Below are 23646 nucleotides of genomic sequence, written 5' to 3'. Positions count from 1 at the left end.
ACATGGGAGACTTTCAACATTTATTTGCTAAATTTAAATATAAATCCCAAATGAAACACTCAGTGCTTTATTTGCATTAAAAAAATTAGTAAACAGAAACTTCAATTAAATAGTATCAGGAGACTGTAAAATAGAACATGCTGTGACATGGAAGAGCCCAGCAGGAAGAAGTAAGACTCCTCTACTTTCCCAGTGAGAACTCAGCCAATGAAATGCCATGGACTCTGTTGACCATGGCCCTCCCAACTTCCCTTTCTTCTTCCTTCCTTCCCATATGGGAACTTGCTCACAGTATGGTTGCAGACCTTGAATTGCAATTCCCTGACAATCCTGAACAGATGCATCATTGCTGGAGAAATATCTGGCATTCTATTTATTTTAGGTCAACATTTTGGTGGCCTGCATAGGGATCAGAGAAGACGCCTGAAGACTCCAGGGCTACTGAACAGATGTGGTACTCACTGTCACTCACTACTTTCTTGTTGATTGGAGTTTTGCAGGTACACCTTTCTCCTAGATCCCAAGTTCATGCCCTCTTTGTGTTTGAGGCTCTCCAGGTTTTATTCAGACTCTGTTTTAAGGTTTTGCATTTCTGCTAAAGGTCTTGTTCTGCATGCATTTGGCACTCCAGTCTGATTTTAAGTTCAGACTGTTTCCATCGAAGCTGGCTAGAAATGCCTTCAGTCTGTTCCTCTGGGAATAGTGACTTCTCCACTGAAACTGTATCTGTTTTCACCCTTCGGCCAATTCTTTGGAAAGGACTATTCTCTGGAAATTGACTGAAAAGGCCTTTGGCCTGGCTCTTCCAGGGCCACGCTGTCTCCTTAGAACTGACTGGTGATAGCTTGCAAGCTGTTTGAGCTGTAAGCTGTTACACTGTTTGAAATTGTCCTTTTAATCTAGAGAAAAACCTCTGAGAAATGAGATCCCACTTACCTAAGTATTTTGAGGTCACTCCCCCTACAGGGACTCCTGCTAAACTGATCTTTAAAAACGACAGTTCTAATCCTCCTGATGCTCATTTTTTTAAAAAAGAAAAGAAAAAAAGAAAAACTGACCTGACTAAAGACAAGTTAGAATATCAGTGGCCATTATGGGAAACTTTTGAAATTTCTAAACTTAATTTCCTTAAAACTGAATTAGATCACAACAGTTCAAAAACCTTTCAGAACAGAGTGGTATGCCTGTTTTGACTGGTATCTGAAGACTTGTCACCATTATCCAAGAAGCTGAAAATAGCCTCTCTGCAAAATAAGATTTTAAGATTAACTGAGGCAAACAAACAATTAAAGAAAGATGAAATGGTTCCGAAAGCCTCAGGCTCTTCTTCCTTGGTTTCCTCAGCACCATCTTTCTCATCCTTGGATCTTTTTGGCCAGACTCTGCCTCTGGCACCATCTTCCTCCCACCTTTCTGTGCCCTTGATGCCTCCTCTATATCCCATAGTAATTATCCTATCAAACTTACCCTCTCTAAAACTCTCCCCACCCCATTTTCCTCTGGAATATTCAGAACTTTTATTGTAAAACGCCTTCTGAGGGTCCGGAAGTTAAATCTTTAATTTCTTATATTCTCTGAACTAAACCTGAACTGCAAGTCATAATAAAATATTTTCTCAAAGTAAACTGAAGATCCTCATACGTTTGCTGAGGAATTTAATACAGTCATTTGAACTTATCAACAGTGTTCCTCTGACTCATGTCAGCTAGTTCATATGCTTGTTGGTTAAGGCCAGGCCCAGCACAGGATAAAAACTGCTAACTGGGAAAATCCTGAAAGGTCAGGCAATCATTAGATGACTTCATTGAGCAATTTCTGGGGCTTTTTCAAAACCTGTCGATTGAAACAGAATTCAGGATTGCACACAAAAATTGGATGACCCTTTTTATGACTACTATAATGAACTTCAGAATGCTTTTAAAGAAAATTCTGGTCTTCCTTCAGATGTTGATTCCACCCAGGCAGCTTTGAATTCTGTATTATTAATAGGCTGGACTGGGACCTCTTTCTTCCCGTTTAGTAAAAACGACGAGGACGGAATGGAAAACTATGTCTACTTCAGACTTAATTAATCTAGCAAACCAGCTCTCTCACACTCTAGATGAGTCACTGGAAAAGAAGAATACCAGGTTTCCTAATCTTCAAATCCAGCAAATGAAGACTTCTAAAGGAAACCAAAACCTTCCCAGTTTCTACTATAATTGCAAAGAGCCAGGCCACTGGAAAAGACTGTTACAGATTTAAGTACTTTGAGTGTTTTCGATCCTCTACTCAGCCTTTCCCTTGTCCTTTCAATTCTCAGTTGCAGGGTTTTGAGCAACTACAGGGTCTCTTCCCAGTCCTCCCTCTCAGTTGGCTTGAAGAAATATTTTTCGTGATTGAGGATGAATCTCTTCCTGTCTTAACCAACAACAAAGGCACAGTCTCAGGGTTCCATCTCATTACTATAATGCAGCTCCTTCAGTTCAGTTCAGTTCCGTCGCTCAGTTGTGTCCGACTCCTTGTGACCCCACGAACAGGTATGCCAGGCCTCCCTGTCCATTACCAACTCCCGGAGTCCACCCAAACCCATGTCCATCGAGTCAGTGATGCCATCCAACCATCTCATCCTCTGTCGTCCCCTTCTCCTCCTGACCTCAATCTTTCCCAGCATCAGGGTCTTTTCAAATGAGTCAGCTCTTCTCATCAGGTGGCCAAAGTATTGGAGTTTCAACATCAACATCAGTCCTTCCAAAGAACACCCAGGACTGATCTCCTTTAGGATGGACTGGCTAGATCTCTTTGCAGTCCAAGGGATTCTGAAGAGTCTTCTCTAACACCACAGTTCAAAAGCAGCAATTCTTCAGCACTCAGCTTTCTTTACAGTCCAACTCTTACATCCATACATGACTACTGGAAAAACCATAGCCTTGACTAGATGAACCTTTGTTGGCAAAGTAATGTCTCTGCTTTTTAATATGCTATCTAGATTGGTCATAACTTTCCTTCTAAGGAGTAAGCGTCTTTTAATTTCATGACTGCAATCACCATCTGCAGTGATTCTGGAGCCCAGAAAAATAAAATCAGTCACTGTTTCCACTGTTTCCCCATCTATTTGCCATGAAGTGATGGGACCAGATGCCATGATCTTAGTTTTCTGAATGTTGAGTTTTAAGCCAACTTTTTCACTCTCCTCTTTCACTTTCAAGAGGCTCTTTAGTTCTTCACTTTCTGCCATAAGGGTGGTATCATCTGCATATCTGAGGTTATTGATATTTCTCCCGGCAATCTTGATTCCAGCTTGTGCTTCATCCAGCCCAGCGTTTCTCATGATGTACTCTGCATATAAGTTAAATAAGCAGGGTGACAATATACAGCCTTGACGTACTCCTTTTCCTATTTGGAACCAATCTGTTGTTCCATGTCCAGTTCTAACTGTTAGATTCCTGACCTACATACAGGTTTCTCAAGAGGCAGGTCAGGTGGTCTGGTATTCCCATCTCTTTCAGAATTTTCCACAGTTTTTTGTGATCCACACAGTCAAATGCAGCTCCTGCTGTGGTTCAAATAGTGAGGATCTCTAATGAACTTCTTTTATTCATGGTCTATAGATTTCATAGTGAACTGAAAGAAGCCTCCCCTCACATACAGGATATTCTCTCTTCTGTGGCTAGGATACTTATAGAAAAGTTTGTCCCTACCTGAGGAGCTTGTTTCAAACATCATAGTGATCTAGAAATCCATTTTACTGGCTATGCACTTCAACAAGTTTGTGCTGTTTGGCTGGTTTTAAAACATTTTCACTGTGCTTGTTGTTTGTTGCTGCTTAGTCACTAAGCCATGTCCAATCCTTTGCAACTCCATGGACTACAGCATGCCAGGCTTTTCTGTCCTTCACTATATGCTGGAATTTGCCCAAACTCATGTCCACTGAGTCTATCATCTCATTCTCTGCTGACACCTTCTCCTTTTGCCTTCAATCTTTCCCAGCATCAGGGTATTTTCCAATGAGTTGGCTCTTTACATCAAGTGGCCAAAGTATTGGAGCTTAAGCTTCAGAATCAGTCTTTCCAGTGATTTTTTTTTTTTTGTGTGTGTGTGTGTGTGTATTTACCAGAAAATCCAGTGAATATTTAGGATTCATTTCCTTTAGGATTGACTGGTTTGATCTCCTTGCAGTCCAAGAGACTCTCAAGAATCTTCTCCAGCACCATAATCGAAAGCATCAATTCTTCAACCCTCAGCTTTCTTTATGTATGGTCCGCCTCTCAAATCCACATATGACTACTAGAAAAACCATAGCTTTGATTATATGGACTTTTGTCAGTAAAGTGATGTCCTTGCTTTTTAATATGCTGTCTAGGTTTGTCATAGCTTTCTTCCAAGGAGCAAGTGTCTTAATTTCATGGCTGCAGTCACTGTATGCAGAGATTTTAGAGTCCAAGAAAAGAAAATCTGTCACTGTTTCCACTTTTTCCCCTTCTTTTTGCCATGAAGTGATGGGACTGGATGCCATGATCTTAGATTTTCCATGCTGAGTTTCAAGCCAGCTTTTTAACTCTGTTTCCCCCTCATCAAGAGTCTCTTTAGTTCCTCCTCACTTTCTCCCATTAGAGTAGCATCATCTGCATAACTGGAGGTTGTTGCTATTTCTCCCAGTAATCTTGAATCCAGCTTGTGCTTCATCTACCCTGGCATTTTGCATGATGTACTCTGCATATAAGTTAAATAAGCAAGATGACAATATATAGCCTTGTGTTCTCCTTTTTCAATTATGAACCAGTCAGTTGTACCATGTCCAGGTCCATTGTTTCTTGACCTGCATACAGGTTTCTCAGGAGACAGGTAAAGTGGTCTGCTATTCTCATCTCTTTAAGAATTTTCTAGTTTGGTGTGATCCACACAGTCAAAGACTTTAGTGTAGTCAGTGAAAAGAAGTAGATGTTTTTCTGGAATTCATCTGCTTTCTATATCATCCAACAAATGGATCACAGCCTTGTTGTGGTGAAGGGGCTTGTGTAACTCAATGAAGTTCACGACCACCAAAGACGGATGGGTCATAGTGAAGAGTTTTGAAAAAATGTCGTCCACTGGAGGAGGGAATGGCAAACCACTCCAGTATTCTTGCTGTGAGAACCCCATGAACAGTATGAAAAGATAAAAGATAGGACACCAGAAGATAAATCCCCCAGGTTGGAAGGTGTCCAATATGATACTGCGGGAGAGTGAAGGGCAATTATTAATAGTTCCAGAAAGAATGAAGAGGTTGGGCCAAAAGAGGAATGATACTCAGCTGTGGATGTTCCTGGTGGTGAAAGCAAATCTGAAGCTGTTAAAAAAAAAAAAGAATATCACATAGGAACCTGGAATGTCAGGTCTGTGAATCAAGGTAAATTAGATGTGGTCAAGCAGGAGATGGCAAGAGTGAACATCAGCATATTAGGAATCAGTGAACTAAAATGGATGAGAATGGTGAATTTAATTCAGAGCACCATTATATCTACTATTGTGGGTAAGAATCCTTTAGAAGAAATGGAGTAGCTGTCATAGTCAACAAAAAGTCCAAAATGCAGTACTTGGGTGCAATCTCAAAAATGACAGAATGATCTTGGTTCATTTCCAAGGCAAACCATTCAACATCATAGTAATGCAAGTCTATGCCCTGATCACTAATGCTGAAGCTGAAGTTGACCAGTTTTAAGAAGATCTACAAGACATTCTAGAGCTAATACCAAAAAAAGAAATCCTTTTCATCACAGGGGACTGGAATATAAAAGTAAGAACTTAAGAGATACTTGGAGTAACAGGTAAATGTGGCCTTGGAGTACAAAATGAAGCAGGGCAAAGGCTAAGAGTTTTTCAAGAGAACACACTGGTCATAGCAAACAGCCTTTTGCAACAACACAAGAAACAACTCAACACATGCACACCAAAGTGTTAGTCCCTCAGTCATCTACAACTCTTTGCAACCCCTTGGACTCTAACCCACCAGGCTCCTCTGTCCATGGAATTCTCCAGGCAAGAATGGGGTAGGGAGCCATTCCTTTCTCCAGGGAATCTTCCTGACCCAGGGATCAAAGTCAGGTCTCCTGACTGCAGATGTATTCTTTACTGTTTGAGCCACCAGGGAAACTCCTACACATGGACATCACCAGATGATCAATGCCAAAATCAGACTGATTATATTCTTTGCAGCCAAAGATGGAGACGCTCTATATAATCAGCAAACTCAACACCTGGAGCTGACTGCAGCTTAGACCATGAGCTCCTTATTGCAAAATTCAGGTTTTACTGCTTTCTTCAATCTAAGCAAGGTAGGGAAAGTAGGCCATTCACTGTGCTTACCACCCTCAATCCCTCTGGCTTAGTTGAATACACTCATAGCACACTGAGATTCAGTTAGCAAAATTTCTTTCTAAATCCCAGGTCTACCCCTTTTGGAACTCATATAATGCTCATCCCTCTTAAAAAATATTTATTTACTTTACCGTACCTGGTCTAAGTTACAGCATGTAAGGCCTTTGATCTTGTTGTGGCATACGGGATCTTCAGTTATGGCATGCAGGACCAAAGAGTTTGCATGCCACAATTAAATCATTCCAAATGTCACAACTAAACTCTCACCCACCAAGACAGTCACAAGACATCCAATGCACCTGGTTACTGCCTCTTTGGACCCAAAACTAACAAAAGGAGAGATACTCCAATCTTGCAAAGGCCTAGTTGTTTCCATTAAGAACAACCATGAAGAACATGTTTCCATGAAGAACAACTATGCCTTGGTAGAGGAAACCTTCTTACAACATACCCTTGAGAGGTGATGACCTTAAGCATCATACCTTGCACCTGGAGATTTGCCTACTGGAAGATATACTTCCAGAAGAATGCTCTTTCACCTCACTGGAGAGGCCCCTATCGGGCACTGATAACTAGCCCCTACACTATCAAACTCCAAGGAATAGACTCTTGAATTCACGGTACACAGCTTAAGAAAGCATGGAACCCCAACTAGTGATGCACATCATCTGGTGACCTGAAAGTAAAGACTTCCTGGAAATGAAGTCGATGACATCTGATGAGATAGCTTTCACTAGATACCTAGACCAGGCTTGTTAGAAGTTTGTCACCAAACCTTTGATGATAGTGATACAACACTTCAGATGATCTCTGATGTCTACAATCTTGATAACATGTGGACTTTACATAAAAACTGCCTAAGATGTCTCCCTCCTACCCCTCCTTCTTACTTGAATGCAATTGCAATATTTCTCCGACCTGCACCACTTTCCTTCTGACAATGATGGACAAAAACTGCTGAAACCAGAAACCCTGATTCTTAATCTGTGATGTTTTCAGAGAAAGATCTTAATCAAAGGGGAAAATGTAAAAAAAATTCAGAAACAGAAACATCAATTAAATACTGTCAGGAGACCCCTTTAAGGGGGAGCTGTCACATCCTGCAACTATAGTAGAGCCCAAGAGGAAGAAGAAAGGCCCCTCTTCTTTCCTGCCAGGGACTTAGCCAATGACAAGCCATGAACCCTGTATTTCCTGCAACCCTTACAACTTACTTTCCTCTCTATTGAAGTGTTCTTATTGCCACATGGGAATTTGTATGTGGCCTGCCATGCTAGCAGACCCCAAATTGAAATTCTCTCATAATACTGAAAAAACGTACTTTTGTCGGACAAATATCTGATGGTGTATTTCAGGTCAACATATGTATACATTAGCATACATATATTTAAAATCTATGCATATACTACCCAGATGATTTATTTCAAAGTTTGCTTTAAAAATCATACACCTTTATAAACACATATGTACATACAAATAAACAGTATACTCAATACTTGTGGGATACCTGTTAAATACCAAGTGGATATTGGTGCTCCTATGTAGATGTATTGCTTTAAACATATGATTGATAATCTAAATGTAAAGCATTTCAATATCATTATCTTGTGTAATGTATGTTTAGTAAGAATAAAAACAGCAGAAGAGGAAAAAAATTCTTGAATTTTCTGGAATGAAATATTTTAAAAGTAGACTGACTATACCATTAATGAACTCAGTTTATTAATTCCACTTACTTACAAAGAAATTTATGACTGATGGGTCTATACCAGGTAAATACTTAGGCATAAATATAACAAAAACAATTCTTACATGAGACCAACAACATTCAGTTTAGGCTTTGAGGTGGGGGTAAACATAAAAACAATTGAACTAATAAAAAGTATTAGAATTAAACTTCACAATAAACTTTTCAGATAGAAATACCTTTGCAGCAGATATTAATGCTTCTTTATTTTTTTGCCTTTCTTCCTCCAAACATTTTTCCAATATTTCCTGTAAATGATAAGACAGTTAGACATTACAGTATTATTTGGGGCAACAGAACATTCTTTCCACATTCTAAGCAAAATTAAAATATTACCTTCTGTTCTTGAGATTGCTGAGTCAAAGCTTCCTTTATTTTTTCTTTTAATAGTTCCTTCTCTGTGTCAAGCATTTCAAGGAGCCTCTGATGCTACAAGGAAAGTTAACTGCATTAAGATTATGGCTCTGAGATAGATAACCTATCAACACAGAGAACAGTTGGCAGAATTTATTTGAAGTAGTTACCAGGGGAAATAAGAAAGCTGGCTAAAATAAGGACTTAGGAGCCAAAAAATCTGAATTCCCATATCTTTCATCAGTCAAGACATACTCTTTTCATCCCCAAATTTAGTATAGCAGATGACGTGAAATCTAATTTGAAAGATATTCCAACTATGAAGTGAATCAGAAAATGATAAAATGTCCTTTTCCAAAATTAAACTTGGAAAATATATTCATTAAAATTATTATTATTAGCTTGCAGTGACAGCAATCAGATTATAACTGATGTCTGCCTGATGAAAAATTATCCTAACAGAATATTTGTGTTTCTAGTAAAGTACTATTAAAGAAATCAAAAGATCATTAGTCTCACTCTAAAATTTTACTACAGATTCAAAAATAAATAGATAAATCTATGAAAGTAGTCAAAGGAATATTATTGTGATAGCTAATGTTAAAGAATACAGAGTTCATGTATTCATTTTTATTCAACCATAGTAGTAAAAAAGCACACAGAGTCATCATCAAATTATCATTATTCAAACTTGGGAGTTTGAATGAAGTTTTGTTGAGAAAATTTGACCTCTATGACCTCAACACCTTCAATATAGATAAGCCAGATACTTGTTCTGAACAGCACTCTCAGGGAAAGCAAAACATATGTATTCCCATTCACACAGATTTCTCCTCAGTTACTAAAGGCAAATAAGATATTTTCTCAGATTTAGAATGCTATTTACATAAAAGCCTCCTTTAAATATGAACCAATTTCTAATACCCAGTATTTTAAAACAGATCTATGTCATTCAAAGTTGTTCTGATTTAAAATTGCTTTTAGGCAGGTAATCTAAGTTGAGAGTAAGTGACCAAATAGTTAAGATAATCTATGATTCCTATTTTTAATTGTAATGCTTTTATCTTAATTTTTCAAGACAATAAGAAAAATTACAAGAAAAATGTGATTTTTCTTTAAAAACAAATCTAAACTGTGAGATAAATCATGACACCATGATGAAAAATTGTTGGTATCTTATGAATTTGTGGAAATCATTTGATTAATAAATCATTAGGCCTAGAATATGATATATAATGATTAAGACTTTAACATTATATTCTTTGAAAGTCTAAATGCACACAGAATTTCATAAAGTCAGAAACAACATCTAATACTCTTTACAAAACACACATGATAAAATGTTTAACCAGGAAAATAATTAGACACAAAAATGGTAAATACAATTCTCACTTGAGACTGAAAATATTCATTTTAGGCTTTGAGATGAGGGTAAACATAGCAAAAATGGAACAAGTAAAAATTACCAGAATTAAACTACAGAAGAAAATTTTAAGTCCTCAATAATATTGAAAGTGATTTCTCCTTAAAATGAACAGTTAAGTTAATAAATCAGACTAATGGAAATCAGTAAGTAATTAACTATAAGTAGGCCACATTTCTCTGATGCTTCTCTTGTGGCACAGTAATAAGGAATCCACCTGCCAATACAGGAGATGTGGGTCCAATCCCTGAGTCGGGAAGATTCCCTAGAGAAGGAAATGCCAGTCCTCTCCAGTACTCTTGCCTGAGAAACTCCATGAAAAGGGATGCCTAGTGGGCTACAGTCCATGGGGTCACAAAGAATTGGACAAGACTTAGCGACTAAACAACAAAGAAGCCACATTTCTCCAAGGATCCAACAAGAACTAGTAAAAGACGATATAGTAGCTAAAAATGACAATGCAAGGATTAGAAAATTCATTTATGAACTTCATTTCTTAACTTTGAAGTACACTATAATAAAACATTATTTTTGAGTTCGTTTGGGCCAAAATAAACACAGGATAATCATTTGAAGAAGCACCCTACATAAAATACACCATAAGTAAAATTATAGACCTACTGGAGAAAATACAAAGTAACTACCATATATATAAACATATGTGTGTGCATGTGTGTACGTATACACATACACAAACATATAAAATAATAGCTAACATTTTTGAGCACTTTACAGTTTCAGACACTGTTATGAGTGTTTTACATGTAACTGTACCATAAAAAACACAAGAACCTGCTAAACTGAACAACAGTCTTCCTCATTTTCAGACTGAGTTATATAAGACACAGAGAGGCTAACAAATTTTCAGGTCTTGAAGGAAGAGCTTCAGCAATAATTATATCTATATACACAATTTCAGCAGTAATAATCATTTAATAGCTAAAAGCAGTGTCAGTATTACCTAGTTACTAAATCTACATGATGTAAGTCTTATAACTGGTAAGACCTCACTTCCATTTGGCTTTACAAGGATTTGAAAAATCTGCTTTTGATTTTGTTTTTTTCAGAATAATATTAAAAAGATTCTTTGAACAAATATCCCTTGTATTAGGAAAGATGATTGAAAAAGATATTGAATAGTATGGGAGAAGGTCAGTTTTCATTCCAATCCCAAAGAAAGGAAATGCCAAACAATGTTCAAACTACAGGACAGCTGCACTTATTTCACACGCTAGCAAAGTAATACTGGAGATCAGTGCAGAAATAACACCAGAAAGAATGAAGGGATGGAACCAAAGGAAAAACAATACCCAGTTGTGGATGTGACTGGTGATAGAAGTAAGGTCCAATGCTGTAAAGAGCAATATTGCATAGGAACCTGGAATTTTAGGTTCATGAAACAAGGCAAATTGGAAGTGGTCAAACAGGAGATGGCAAGAGTGAATGTCGACATTCTAGGAATCAGTGAACTAAGATGGACTGGAATGGGTGAATTTAACTCAGATGACCATTATATCTACTACAGTGGGCAGGAATCCCTTAGAAGAAATGGAGTAGCCATCAAGGTCAACAAAAGAGCCCGAAATGCAGTACTTGGATGCAATCACAAAAACGACAGAATGATCTCGGTTCATGTCCAAGGCAAACCATTCAATATCACGGTAATCCAAGCCTATGCCCCGACCAGTAATGCTGAAGAAGCTGAAGTTGAACGGTTCTATGAAGACCTACAAGACCTTTTAGAACTAACACCCCAAAAAGATGTCCTTTTCATTATAGGGGACTGGAATGCAAAAGTAGGAAGTTAAGAAACACCTGGAGTAACAGGCAAATTTGGCCTTGGAGTATGGAATGAAGCTGCGCTAAGGCTAATAGAGTTTTGCCAAGAGAACTCACTGGTCATAGCAAACACCCTCTTCCAACAACACAAGAGAAGACTCTACACATGGACATCAGTAGATGGTCTACACCAAAATCAGACTGACTATATTCTCTGCAGCCAAAGATGGAGATGGTCTATACAGTCAGCAAAAACAAGACCGGGACCTGACTGTGGCTCAGATCATGAACTCCTTATTGCCATATTCTGACTTAAATTGAAGAAAGCAGGGAAAACCATTAGACCATTCAGGTATGACCTAAATCAAACCCCTTATGACTATACAGTGGAAGTGAGAAATAGATTTAAGGGACTAGATCTGACGGACAGAGTGCCTGATGAAAAACTATGGATGGAGGTTCATGACACTGTACAGGAGACAAGGAGCAAGACCATCCCCATGGAAAAGAAATGCAAAAAGGCAAAATGGTTGTCTGAGGAGGCCTTACAAATAGCTGTGAAAAGAAGAGAAGCAAAAAGCAAAGGAGAAAAGGAAAGATATTCCCATCTGAATGCAGAGTTCCAAAGAATAGCCAGGAGAGATAATAAAGCCTTCCTTAGTGATCAATGCAAAGAAATAGAGGAAAACAACAGAATGGGAAAGACTAGAGATCTCTTCAAGAAAATTCGAGATACCAAGGGAACATTACATGCAAAGATGGGTTTGATAAAGGACAGAAATGGTATGGACCTAACAGAAGCAGAAGATATTAAGAAGAGATGGCAAGAATACACAGAAGGACTGTACAAAAAAGATCTTCACGACCCAGATAATCACAATGGTGTGATCACTCACCTAGAGCCAGACATCCTGGAATGTGAAGTCAAGTGGGCCTTAGGATTTATCACTACAAACAAAGCTAGTGGAGGTGATGGAATTCCAGTTGAGCTATTTCAAACCCTAATAGATGATGCTGTGAAAGTGCTGCACTCAATATGTCAGCAAATTTGGAAAACTCAGCAGGGGCCACACGACTGGAAAAGGTCAGTTTTCATTCCAATCCCTAAGAAAGGCAATCCCAAAGAATGCTCAAACTACCGCACAATTGCACTCATCTCCCATGCTAATAAAGTAATGCTCAAAATTCTCGAAACCAGACTTCAACAATAGGTGAACTGTGAACTTCCAGATGTTCAAGCTGGTTTTAGAAAAGGCACAGGAACCAGAGATCAAATGGTCAACATCTGCTGGATCATCAAAAAAGCAAGAGAGTTCCAGAAAAACATCTATTTCTGTTTTATTGACTATGCCAATGCCTTTTACTCTGTGGATCACAATAAACTGTGGAAAATTCTGAAAAAGATGGGAATACCAGACGACCTGACCTGCTTCTTTGGAAACCTATATGCAGGTCAGGAAGCAACAGTTAGAACTGGACATGGAACAATAGACTGGTTCCAAATAGGAAAGGAGTATGTCAAGACTGTATATTGTCACCCTACTTATTTAACTTATATGCAGAGTACATCATGAGAAATGCTGGACTGGAGGAAGCACAAGCTGAAATCAAGATTGCAGGGAGAGATATAAATAACCTCAGATATGCAGATGACACCACCCTTATGGCAGAAAGCAAAGAAGAACTAAAGAGCCTCTTGAAAGTAAAAGAGGAGAGTGAAAAAGTTGGCTGAAAACTCAATATTCAGAAAACTAAGATCACAGCATCCAGTCCCATCTTCATGGCAAATAGATGGGAAAAGAGTGGAAACAGTGAGAGACTTTATTTTGGGGGGCTCCAAAATCACTGCAGATGGTGACTGCTGCTATGAAATTAAAAGACGCTTACTTCGTGGAAGGAAAGTGATGACCAATCTAGACAGCATATTAAAAAGCAGAGACACTGCTTTGCTGACAAAGGTCCATCTAGTTGAAGCTACGTTTTTTCCAGTAGTCATGTATGGATGTGAGAGTTGGACCACAAAGCCGAGCAGTGAAGAATTGATACTATTGAACTGTGGTGTTGGAGAAGACTCTTGAGAGGCTCTTGGACTGCAAGGGGATCCAATCAGTCAATCCTAAAGGAAATCAGTCCTGAATATTCATTTGAAGGACTGATGCTGAAGCTGAGACTCCAATACTTTGGCCACCTGATGGGAAGAACTGACTCACTGGAAAAGACCCTGATGCTGGGATAGATTGAAGGCAGCAGAAGGGGATGATAGAGGATGAGATGGATGGCATCACTGACTCAATGCACATGAGTTTGAGCAAGCTCCAGGAGTTGGTGCTGGACAGGGAACCTGGTGTGCTACAGTCCATGGGGTTGCATAGAGTTGGACTGAGCAACTTAACTGAATTGATAGTCATTTTAGCAATCTCACTGTGGCCTTTACTTGCATTTTTCTAATAATTAAGCATTTGAACATCTTTAAAAATGCTACTTCTACTTCTGATACTATACTTTAACTACTCCTTTTCAACTATTACTATTCATAGTATTATCTGTATAAGAAGAAAAATCATTGGAGCTCTTTTTTCAACTTTTGTAGGAGAGTGTAGTAAGTAGAAGGTGCATTGGATTTGAGGTTTTTCACTGACAGGTTCTTCAAATGTAGGAATACCTTTCCTCTCTGGGCCAGAGATTATTTTCATTATTTAATCATATTAAGGTAGAAATTAAAAAGTATTGAGAGATAATTTGGCCAAAAAGCTTTCAGACTCTCTTTATTAAATCTAAAATACAATATAAAGCATATCTGGAGATTGCCTGTATTACTTCTGTTGCCTGCCTCAAGAGAGAATTCCCTACTTGTCTAAATTAAAGTTTAGCACCATGGAAGTAGAACATGGATTTTGATGATATAAGGGATAATCAGTACAGTCTTTGTACCTTACTAGCAGACCATTCCAAGGTGAGGATGTTCTGAACACCTCTTGTTACATACCTCAGAGCCAGAATTGAATCAATGAAAATATTTAATCATATGACTCTTCAAATATTTACAGTTTTGAAACAAAGAGGTCCTTTCTACAGAATTTGCAAGACATAGCCTTACAAACTTTGAAAGGCATTATGAAAATTAATTGAAATCTAAACCAGTAAATCTCATTTAGAAACACTGAAGAACTTACTATACTCTGATTATCTAAAATATCCTATTGATTGCTTCTTAAAACTATACTGAAATTTTAGTCATTTTTAAAGCAAATTAAAGAAATAAATACAAACTACAGAGTCCCGTTAATCTTACAGAATAGGTGCTTAGTGTAACAATACCAAGAACAGCCCTTTGAAATTCAGCCTAAAACAAAAGGCATTCAGAGGTGGGTTATTCTTTTCCCCTCTTATGGAAGAAATTTTTCCAAGAGAAAAATTTTTGATATAGACTCAAATATAAATATAGAGGTTATGTGGTTTTCACATGATTTTTGCAAAAAAAGAAAAGAAAAAAATTCCTCTTTCCTGTAATGTGACTCATAGGAGACACTGTAAACAGATTTAATCACAATCATACTTAGATTTTGAACATCAAATTTTTAACTAAGGACTCAGAGAAGCTCATGCTCAGGTATACAGTTATCAATTTATCACAGGTCCACAAACTTCACATTATTTTACATGTATATATATTCTGTACAGCAAATTCAAAAGGTATCTTCTTTCACATTCCAATAAGTATAAACATTGAAAAAAGATCAAGAGGTCTGGTGAAAGTGAAAGTCTCTCAGTCATGTCTGACACTTTGTGATGGCACAGACTATTCAGTCCATGGAATTATCCAGGTCAGAATGCTGGAATGGGTAGCCTTTCCCTTCTCCAGGGGATCTTTCCAACCCAAGGATCGAACCCAGGTCTCCCGCATTGTAGGAGGATTCTTTACCAGCAGAGCCACAAGGGAAGCCTGAAGGGTGGTCTTAAAGCACATGTTCATATTAACATGATTTGATGGATACTAAATAAATTCAAAAAAATGTCTTAATATAACATGAGTTACAGCTGCTTCATCTCTTCATGGGCTAACACATTAAATATTATTTGAAAAGAAACATAAATAAGATGAACTATAAGATCTACTTAAAACAGTTTTACCACAAACTCAGTAATATCAATAAACTTCTTAAAGTGAATAAAATAAGACCAAAGATGTGTGTGTGTTAAGTTCCTCAGTCGTGTCTGATTGTTTGCAACTCAATGGACTATAGATGGCCAGGTTCCTCTGTCCATGGAACTTTTCAGGCAAGAATACTAAAGTGGGTAGCCATTCGCTTTCTCCAGGGTATCTTCGCAACAAAGGGATTGAACCAAAGTCTCCTGCATTGCAGGCAGGTTCCTTACCATCTGAGCCATCAGGGAAGCCCAAGACTAAAGATAGATTATACTAAATGTATTTCACCAAATAGACATAATTTCTAATATGCATAAAGAATGGAAGTAATCAGGTTATTCCTCCAACTTAAACAGGTGTTTGATCTGAGGAAGTAATATGAATTGATGAAGCAAAAACTGAGGAAGAAGGCAAAGATGATGCCTCTCACCTCTGCTTTTCATCACTGAACTAGATGTCTTAGCTAATGAAACACAGTAAAAATCGGAGATAAAAAGGGAGAAGATATTAGGCTGTCTTTCTTCACAGATAGCATGATCATCTTTGTAGAAAATCTGGAAGAAATAACTAAAAAATTCCTGGAACTGATAAACAATTATAACACTGTAGTATATAAGATTAATACACAAAAGCCAATCCCTTTCCTATACAGCAAAAAACTTTGAAATCAAAGTCACAATCAGTTCAGTTCAGTTGCTCGGTTGTGTTTGACTCTTTGCGACCCCACTGCCTGCAGCATGCCAGGCTTCCCTGTCCATCACCAACTTCCAGAGCTTGCTCAAACTCATGTCCATCAAGTTAGTGATGCCATCCAGCCATCTCATCCTCTGTCATCCCCCTCTCCTCTTGCCTTCAATCTTTCCCAACATCAGAATCTTTTCCAATGAGTCAGTCCTTCGCATCAGGTGGCCAAAGCATTGGAGTTTCAGCTTCAGCATCAGTCTTTCCAGTGAATATTCAGGACTGATTTCCTTTAGGATTGACTGATTGGATCTCCTTGCTGTCCAAGGGACTCTCAAGAGTCTTCTCCAACACCACAGTTCAAAAGCATCAATTCTTCAGTGCTCAGCTTCATTTATGGTCCAACTCTCACATCCGTACATGACTACTGGAAAACTAACAGGGCCACCCAAAATGGATGGGTCATGGTAGAGAGTTCTGACAAAACGTAGTACACCAGAGAAGAAAATGGCAAACCACTTCAGTATTCTTGCATTGAGAACCCCATGAACAGTATGAAAAGGCAAAGTCACAGTACATTTTACATTATCACCCACAAAATGAAAAAGTTAGGCATAAATCCACCATGATCTGTATAAGAGCTATATGAGAAAGACTACAAATTCTGATGAAAGATATCAAAGAACAATTAAACAAATCAAAATATATTTTCTGTGTTCATCAAAGGAAGACTGAATGCTGTCAATATGTCAGTTCTTCCCAACTTGATGTATAAACACAATGTAATCTCAGTCAACATCCCAGCAAGGTATTTTGTGGATATGGACAAAGAGATTTTTAAAGATATGGAAAGAAAGAAAAAAAAAAACAAACCAGAATGACCAATACAGCATTAAAGAAGAACAAAGTTGGAGTGCTCATACTCTCTGACTTCAAGATGTACTATAAAGCCACCATAATCAAGATAGTGTGGTAATGGCAAAAAATAGACAAAGAGATAAATGGAACATAACAGTTCAGAAATAGACCCCTATGAATGCAGTCAACTGATCTTTGACAGAGATGCAAAATCAATACAGTGTTACAGTCTTTACAAGTGTTGCTAGAATGATTGGACATCTGCATGCAAAAATATGAATCTAGACACAGATCTCACTCTATTCACAAAAATTAACTCAAAGTGGATCATAGACCTAAATTTAAAACACAGAATTTACAAAACTCCTAGATGATAACTTAGGAAAAAACCTAGATGGCCTTGGGTAAGGCAATGTTTTTTTGATATAACACTATAAGGACAATCCATGAAAGAAATAATGTATAAGTTGACTTTCCCCACAAAAATTCTACTACAAATACATGTATATACTGACTATAAATGAAGATGAAAGGGTTCTGGAAGGGTAATGGAAATGTTTTATTTTATTCTTGTTTTAAGTGCTAGTTGTAAAAATGTTCATGTCTGTCAAAAGCCAAAGAACTGTACATCTAAAAGGGTACATATTTTATTGATGTGAATTATATTTCAATAAATTTGAAGAAAAAAGTATACATACATTTTAAATTAATTTTTAACTCATACTAGTTTTGTCCCTTTGAGATAGCTTGACTTTCCTATTCCAGTCAAAAACAAATCTTCTCCCTATTAAAACGTTACCTCTTTTAAATTCTTTCTTGAAGACTCAGACAGAATTTCCTACTCTCTTATCTACAATCTTAGAGCATTTTGTTTCTATAATTAATGCACTGTTTATTTTATTGTAATTCATTTTACAGCTGTCCCTCATAATAAGGCTATTACTTTCTCAAAGGCAGAGAATGTTCTTATACTTTTAAAAAACCTTTATAGTACAGTGCTTGATATATTAAAAACTTTCAATTCAAGTTGACAACACCATTATAGATACTAGTATTCAAAGGAAGATCTAACAGTTATTATAATGCCTGCCTAAATATAAACTAATAGGAAAAAATGTACTGGATTAATATCTGACTCTGATAACAACAAGCAACTGAGTTTTTCCTATGATGAAAGGAAAAAAAATAGTGGTCACCTAAAAACTGTACACAAATATTATTGGCAAACTAATTAAATAGCTCTAAGTGCAACCTGACCAATGCTTTAACAAGGTTACGGTTTGAACCACACCAATCATCTGGTTTGCAAGATTTCCTGCTGGACATCAACACCAACCACTCGTTAGACCCCAAACCACCTTGGGAAATAGCTGTGGCTAAGATTTACACAGACCAGTAATGGACTAAATTACTAGTTCAGTTGAAAAACAGGTCAGAAGCATATATAACATGACAGAAATTGGAAAGTCAATAAAAAGAATTATATATCAGACTCCCAGCCCCACTCCTCAAAATTTAGCTGAAAGTTTTAAGACTCTGAAGTTGGAAGACTTAAAAAAGGTCTGGCAATTTTCTCATACAAACTTTATAATTATTATGAAATGCAGATTTGAGAAACCTTGAGAACACCTTGGGAAAGATTATCACATATTTAGTATCTTTTAGATGGGAAATGAGACAATCACATCAAATACCTTTGCCATATTTTTTAAAAAGATTACACATAGAGAAAGAATATAGAAAATAAAAAGACAGTGCCTCTTTCTTTTCCATATGAAAGAAAAACATATTCTCCAGATAACAGGGGAAATTCTTTAAGCAGAATATTTTATTTTCTACAGTTTTATACAATACATATTTTAAAATAAAACATATTCCATTATTTCCCCCCAAATAAACTATGTATCTATGAAGTATATGAGGATATACAGTCAATACTGTGAATGATAATGAATCAGCATATTATAAAAAATACACCATTAACTCCTAACAGAGACAGAATGATTGACAAAAATCAGTAAAATATTCAGAAGAGTTCAGACCTGGTCTTGATTAGTTTATAGTAAGGACTGGGGGTTTTCAAATTCTGCCCAACAGAGCACTAGACATCCCCATCTCTATTTCAACTAGAGTCAACTATGTTTTTATTGGTCTTATTTGTAGGAATAAGCTTCAGTAGAAGCTTAAATCTAAGAAAAAGTATAATGGATAAGACACTTGCTAAAATAGATAATGAAATTGTATATTCACACGTTTGGTTTCAGCTTTGATGTGTAAAGAGCCTGGAAGATCAACGTGATCCTTGAACAAGAAAAAAGCTGAAACAAACTAAAGATCAATGACATGCTTAGATCTATCAGAGAACCAGGATAAAGCAAATCATCCCATCCCCACCATCAAGATCAATTTACAACTAGGCAAATCCAGAGTCACAACCAAGATCATCTTACCAAGAGCAGAAGCTACTGGATATATATAAACTGGTAGGCACTTAGATGGCAAATTTGAGGAACTGCTTGAGGCTGAGTGAGGATGAGTATGAGAGTGAGAACTCTGCCAGCTGATGGTTTAGGGGGTTGCACACAGTCTAATGGGTTCTCCCCACAGAAACGGCATCAGAATCTCAGTATGAAAAGCCAAGAAATTTCCCTGCATGTTCTGTTGAAGGGAGTAGAAAAAGTAACCACTGTGAATTATTCTGAGAGCATGAAATGAAATGAAAGTCGCTGAGTTGTGTTTGACTCTTTGCGACCCCATGGACTGTCTCCTCTGTCCATGGAATTCTCCAGGCAAGAATACTGGAGTGGGTAGCCATTCCCTTCATTCTCCATAACAAAAGTCTATGCTTTAGGTGAAAAGACTTTATCAAAACCTTATAAAACCTTAAGCCTGGGCAAAGGGCCTTACCAAGATTCCAGCTCCCTCAACCCTTCTTGACTCACATAAAAGAGAGGGGAAAGCCAATAAACAGAAGGTCACAGGCTCATTAAAGGATGAAAATTTAATCAATTACAGAATACTTTCGCTCTCAAATGCCTTGTATCACCAAACCAATAGGTGAGTGAGTGACAGTCGCCCAGTTGTGTCCGACTCTTTGCGAACCCATGGACTGTAGCCAGCCAGGCTCCTCTGTTCATGGAATTCTCCAGGCAAGAATACTGAACTGGGTTGCCACTTCTTTCTCCAAAACCAATAAGGTTCTAGTAAATCATAGTGGATAACAGTTGAAAGAGCAGTAAGACACAAACTCTTCTTAAGGAGGGGGTCTTAGAGAAGCGAAACACAAGAGGGGAGACAGACAAACAAAAACTCAGGAATCTGAACCCTCTAGCAAAAAATCTACAGCAACAAAAAACATTAAACACAGCTACTCATTCCTAGACAAATTAAGAAAACCTCCCTTTAAATTTGTTAGCTGCTCAGTTGTCTCTGACTCTTTGCAACCCTATGGACTGTATTCCATCAGGCTCCTCGGTCCAAGAAAGTCTCCAGGCAAGTATACTGGAGTGGGTAGCCAATCCCTTCTCCAGGGGATCTTCCTGACCCAGGGATTAAACCCGGGACTCTCGCAGTTCAGGCAGATTCTTTATCGTCTGAGACACCGATGAGGCCCCTTAAGAGTCTACCTCAATTCTGATTACATGATATAACATGTTCATCTTTTTTTTTAAATTGAAGTATAACTGACATATAACACTATATTAATTTCAGGTATTCAGTATATTGATTTGATACCTGTATATACTCAGAAATTTTCACTATAATAAATCTAACATCAGTCACCATGCATAGATAAAAAATCATTTTTTAACAAAAAATTAAGGCATACTGAAAGGCTAAAAAGTCTGAAGGAACAAAAAAAAAGCATCAGAACCAGTTTCAGATGTGTCAGAGGTTTCTGAATTATCAGACTGGAAATTTAAAATAAAAATGATTAAATATGTTGAGGAAGCTAATGGAAAAAGAAAATAACATGCAAGAACAGGTGAATAAAGTACAGATAGAAACTCCAAGGAAGAAACAAAGGGAAATACTAGAAATAAAAACAGAAAGAAAGAATGCCTTTGATGGGTTCATCAGCAGAGTCAACCTAACCAAAGAAAGAAGATAGGCCAATGAAAACTTCCTAGACTTAAGTACAAAGGGGGGGGGGGGGGAAAGAAAAGGAAAACAAAAACACAGAGTAGAACAGTCGAGAATTATGAGACCACTTTAAACAACATAACAGATGTGTAACTGCAATACCAAAAGGAGAAGAATAAAGCAGAATATTTGAAGAAATAATAGCCAAAATTTTTCTAAAGTTAATGACAAATACCAAACCATGGATCCAGGAAGCATAGAGGACACCAAGCAAGATAAGTACCAAAAAAATTCTACAAAACCCCTATACCTATGTGTATTATATTCAGATGGCAAGGGAAAAAAAAGAGAGAGAAATCATGAAAGAAGCCAGGGTAGGAAGAGGGGAAAGGGGAAAAGGGAAATACTTTATTTACAAGAGGAAAAGGGTGAGAATGATAGTAGATTTCAGAAACCATGCAGCTATAAGACAGCAGTTAAATATTTAAAATGTTGAAAAAAAATCATCAAAAGGAAAGAGCAGAAATTTGCCATACCACATCCTGGGAAATACCACACTGTGCAGTAATAAAATATCATGATATTTATGCAAAAAAAAGAAAGATTAATGCAACAGAATAAAAAGCTCAGAGACAGACCATGTATCCCTGGGAACTTAATCCCAGGTGGCACTAGTGGTAAAGAATTTGCCTGCCAATACAGGAGAAACAAGAGACGCAAGTTCGATCCCTGAGATTGGGAAGATTTACTGGAGTAGGAAGTGGCAACCAACGCCAGTATTCTTGTCTGGAAAATTCCATGGACAGAGGAGCATGGCAGGTTACGGTCCATGGGGTCAAAAAAGAGTCAGACGTGACTGAGCACTATAGGATAGTGGCAGCAGGACCGAAAGGAGTACCACAAAAAACAATGTATAAAGGGTAACAGGTTTTGTCAGTGGACTTATGCATGTATCAGAATCACGTGAAGACTTTGTTATGAGCTTGATCAACCCAAGAGCAGAGTTTTGGATTCAGCAGTCTGCAGTAGCACTAGGGAACTTCCATTTCCAACTGCTCCCAAGTGATGCTGACAGTGAAGCTGCTGATTGAAGAACTAGTTTGAGATCCTTGATCTTAGTGTTCCCGAGAGCTCAGGTGAGCTGAAGTGAGCAAACTCTCAAGTGTCAGACTTGCTGATTAAGCAACCAACAGTGAGCCAAAATGACAGTAATGAAGAAGCCTTTAATCACTTACTGGTGTAGTATAAGCAAGCGGCTAAAACCCACTGCCTCCCCCTACCCTACCCCGCACCATGGAACGGCACTGAAGGGGAAGCTCATGTGAATCAGTGCAGAAGTGGGAGTCATCTCACTGCTGCAGGTGCTCCCAACAAAAGTCACTGGGTGTTGTATGAACCCTCAGGTGGAAGGGAGGGAAAAACCAGGCAGGGAAGGAGAGGAAACGTAATGAAGACTGAGTTAGAGTAGGGAAGAGTGTCTTTAAGTTTCTCTCTCCTCCTCCCAGTAAGAAGGTCTTAGCAGAATCACCTGAGGAAGACTTCTGCCCAGGGCACAGATAAAGAGCCCTAGGAATGAAGGCACCTGAGGTGGAAATGAGCAGTGAAAGTGTTAGTTGCTCGGTCATGTCGGGCTCTTTGCCACCCCATGGACTGTAGCCCACCAGGCTCCCCTGTTCATGGAATTCTACAGGCAAGAATACTGGAGTAGGTAGCCATTCCCTTTCTGACCCAGGAATCGAACCCGGGTCTCTTGCACTGTAGGTGGATTCTTTTACTGTCTGAGCCACCAGGGAAGCCCAAAGCAACTATGTAAAGAGCATGACCAGCAGTGGGGCCTGAGGACTTGAGTGCCAAGGCTACAGGGCCCCGGGTTTGTAGCAAGTCTACTGAGGGGAGTTGTTTTCTCTCTGAGGCCTGCCAGTTACAGCCTTTGTAATACCCTAGAGTCAGACCTGAAAAAAAAAAAATCACATGCAGGTTTTTAACCAGGAATCAGACTCCTCAAGTATATGCTACTAGGAAAAGTGGCTCATTTTAGGGAGAAACCTAAAAATGGATACTAATCTTTATCTAAGATGATAAACAAAGCAAGACTATAGGGATACAATACAAAAATGTGAAAGGTAAAATAATAAAGTTAATAAGAAAAACATATACCAATATGCCTTTGGCTATAAGGACAATAAAGAAATTCTTAAAGAAAGTTAATACAAACCACAAGGTAAAAAAGATTAATTG

The 23646-nt window shown here is 37.9% G+C and overlaps 1 protein-coding gene across 4 annotated transcripts in view; it reads right to left on the bottom strand.

Moving 5' to 3' along the window:
- CCDC91 (coiled-coil domain containing 91) overlaps nt 1-23646 on the bottom strand; it is a 371982-nt gene that overhangs the window by 101501 nt on the left and 246835 nt on the right. For all 4 annotated transcript variants that reach the window (XM_043880595.1, XM_043880597.1, XM_043880594.1 and 1 more), the window contains 2 exons: nt 8420-8512; nt 8263-8331 (listed from right to left, as the gene is read on the bottom strand). In XM_043880595.1, the coding sequence (XP_043736530.1) occupies nt 8263-8331; nt 8420-8512 (162 nt within the window). The remainder of the gene's footprint in view (nt 1-8262; nt 8332-8419; nt 8513-23646) is intronic.

Source organism: Cervus elaphus, chromosome 22, assembly GCF_910594005.1.
Source record: "Cervus elaphus chromosome 22, mCerEla1.1, whole genome shotgun sequence".
NCBI classification, from domain to species: domain Eukaryota; kingdom Metazoa; phylum Chordata; class Mammalia; order Artiodactyla; family Cervidae; genus Cervus; species Cervus elaphus.
Note: the sequence above shows the minus strand (reverse complement) of the source record. Positions and strands in the feature narration are given on the sequence as shown.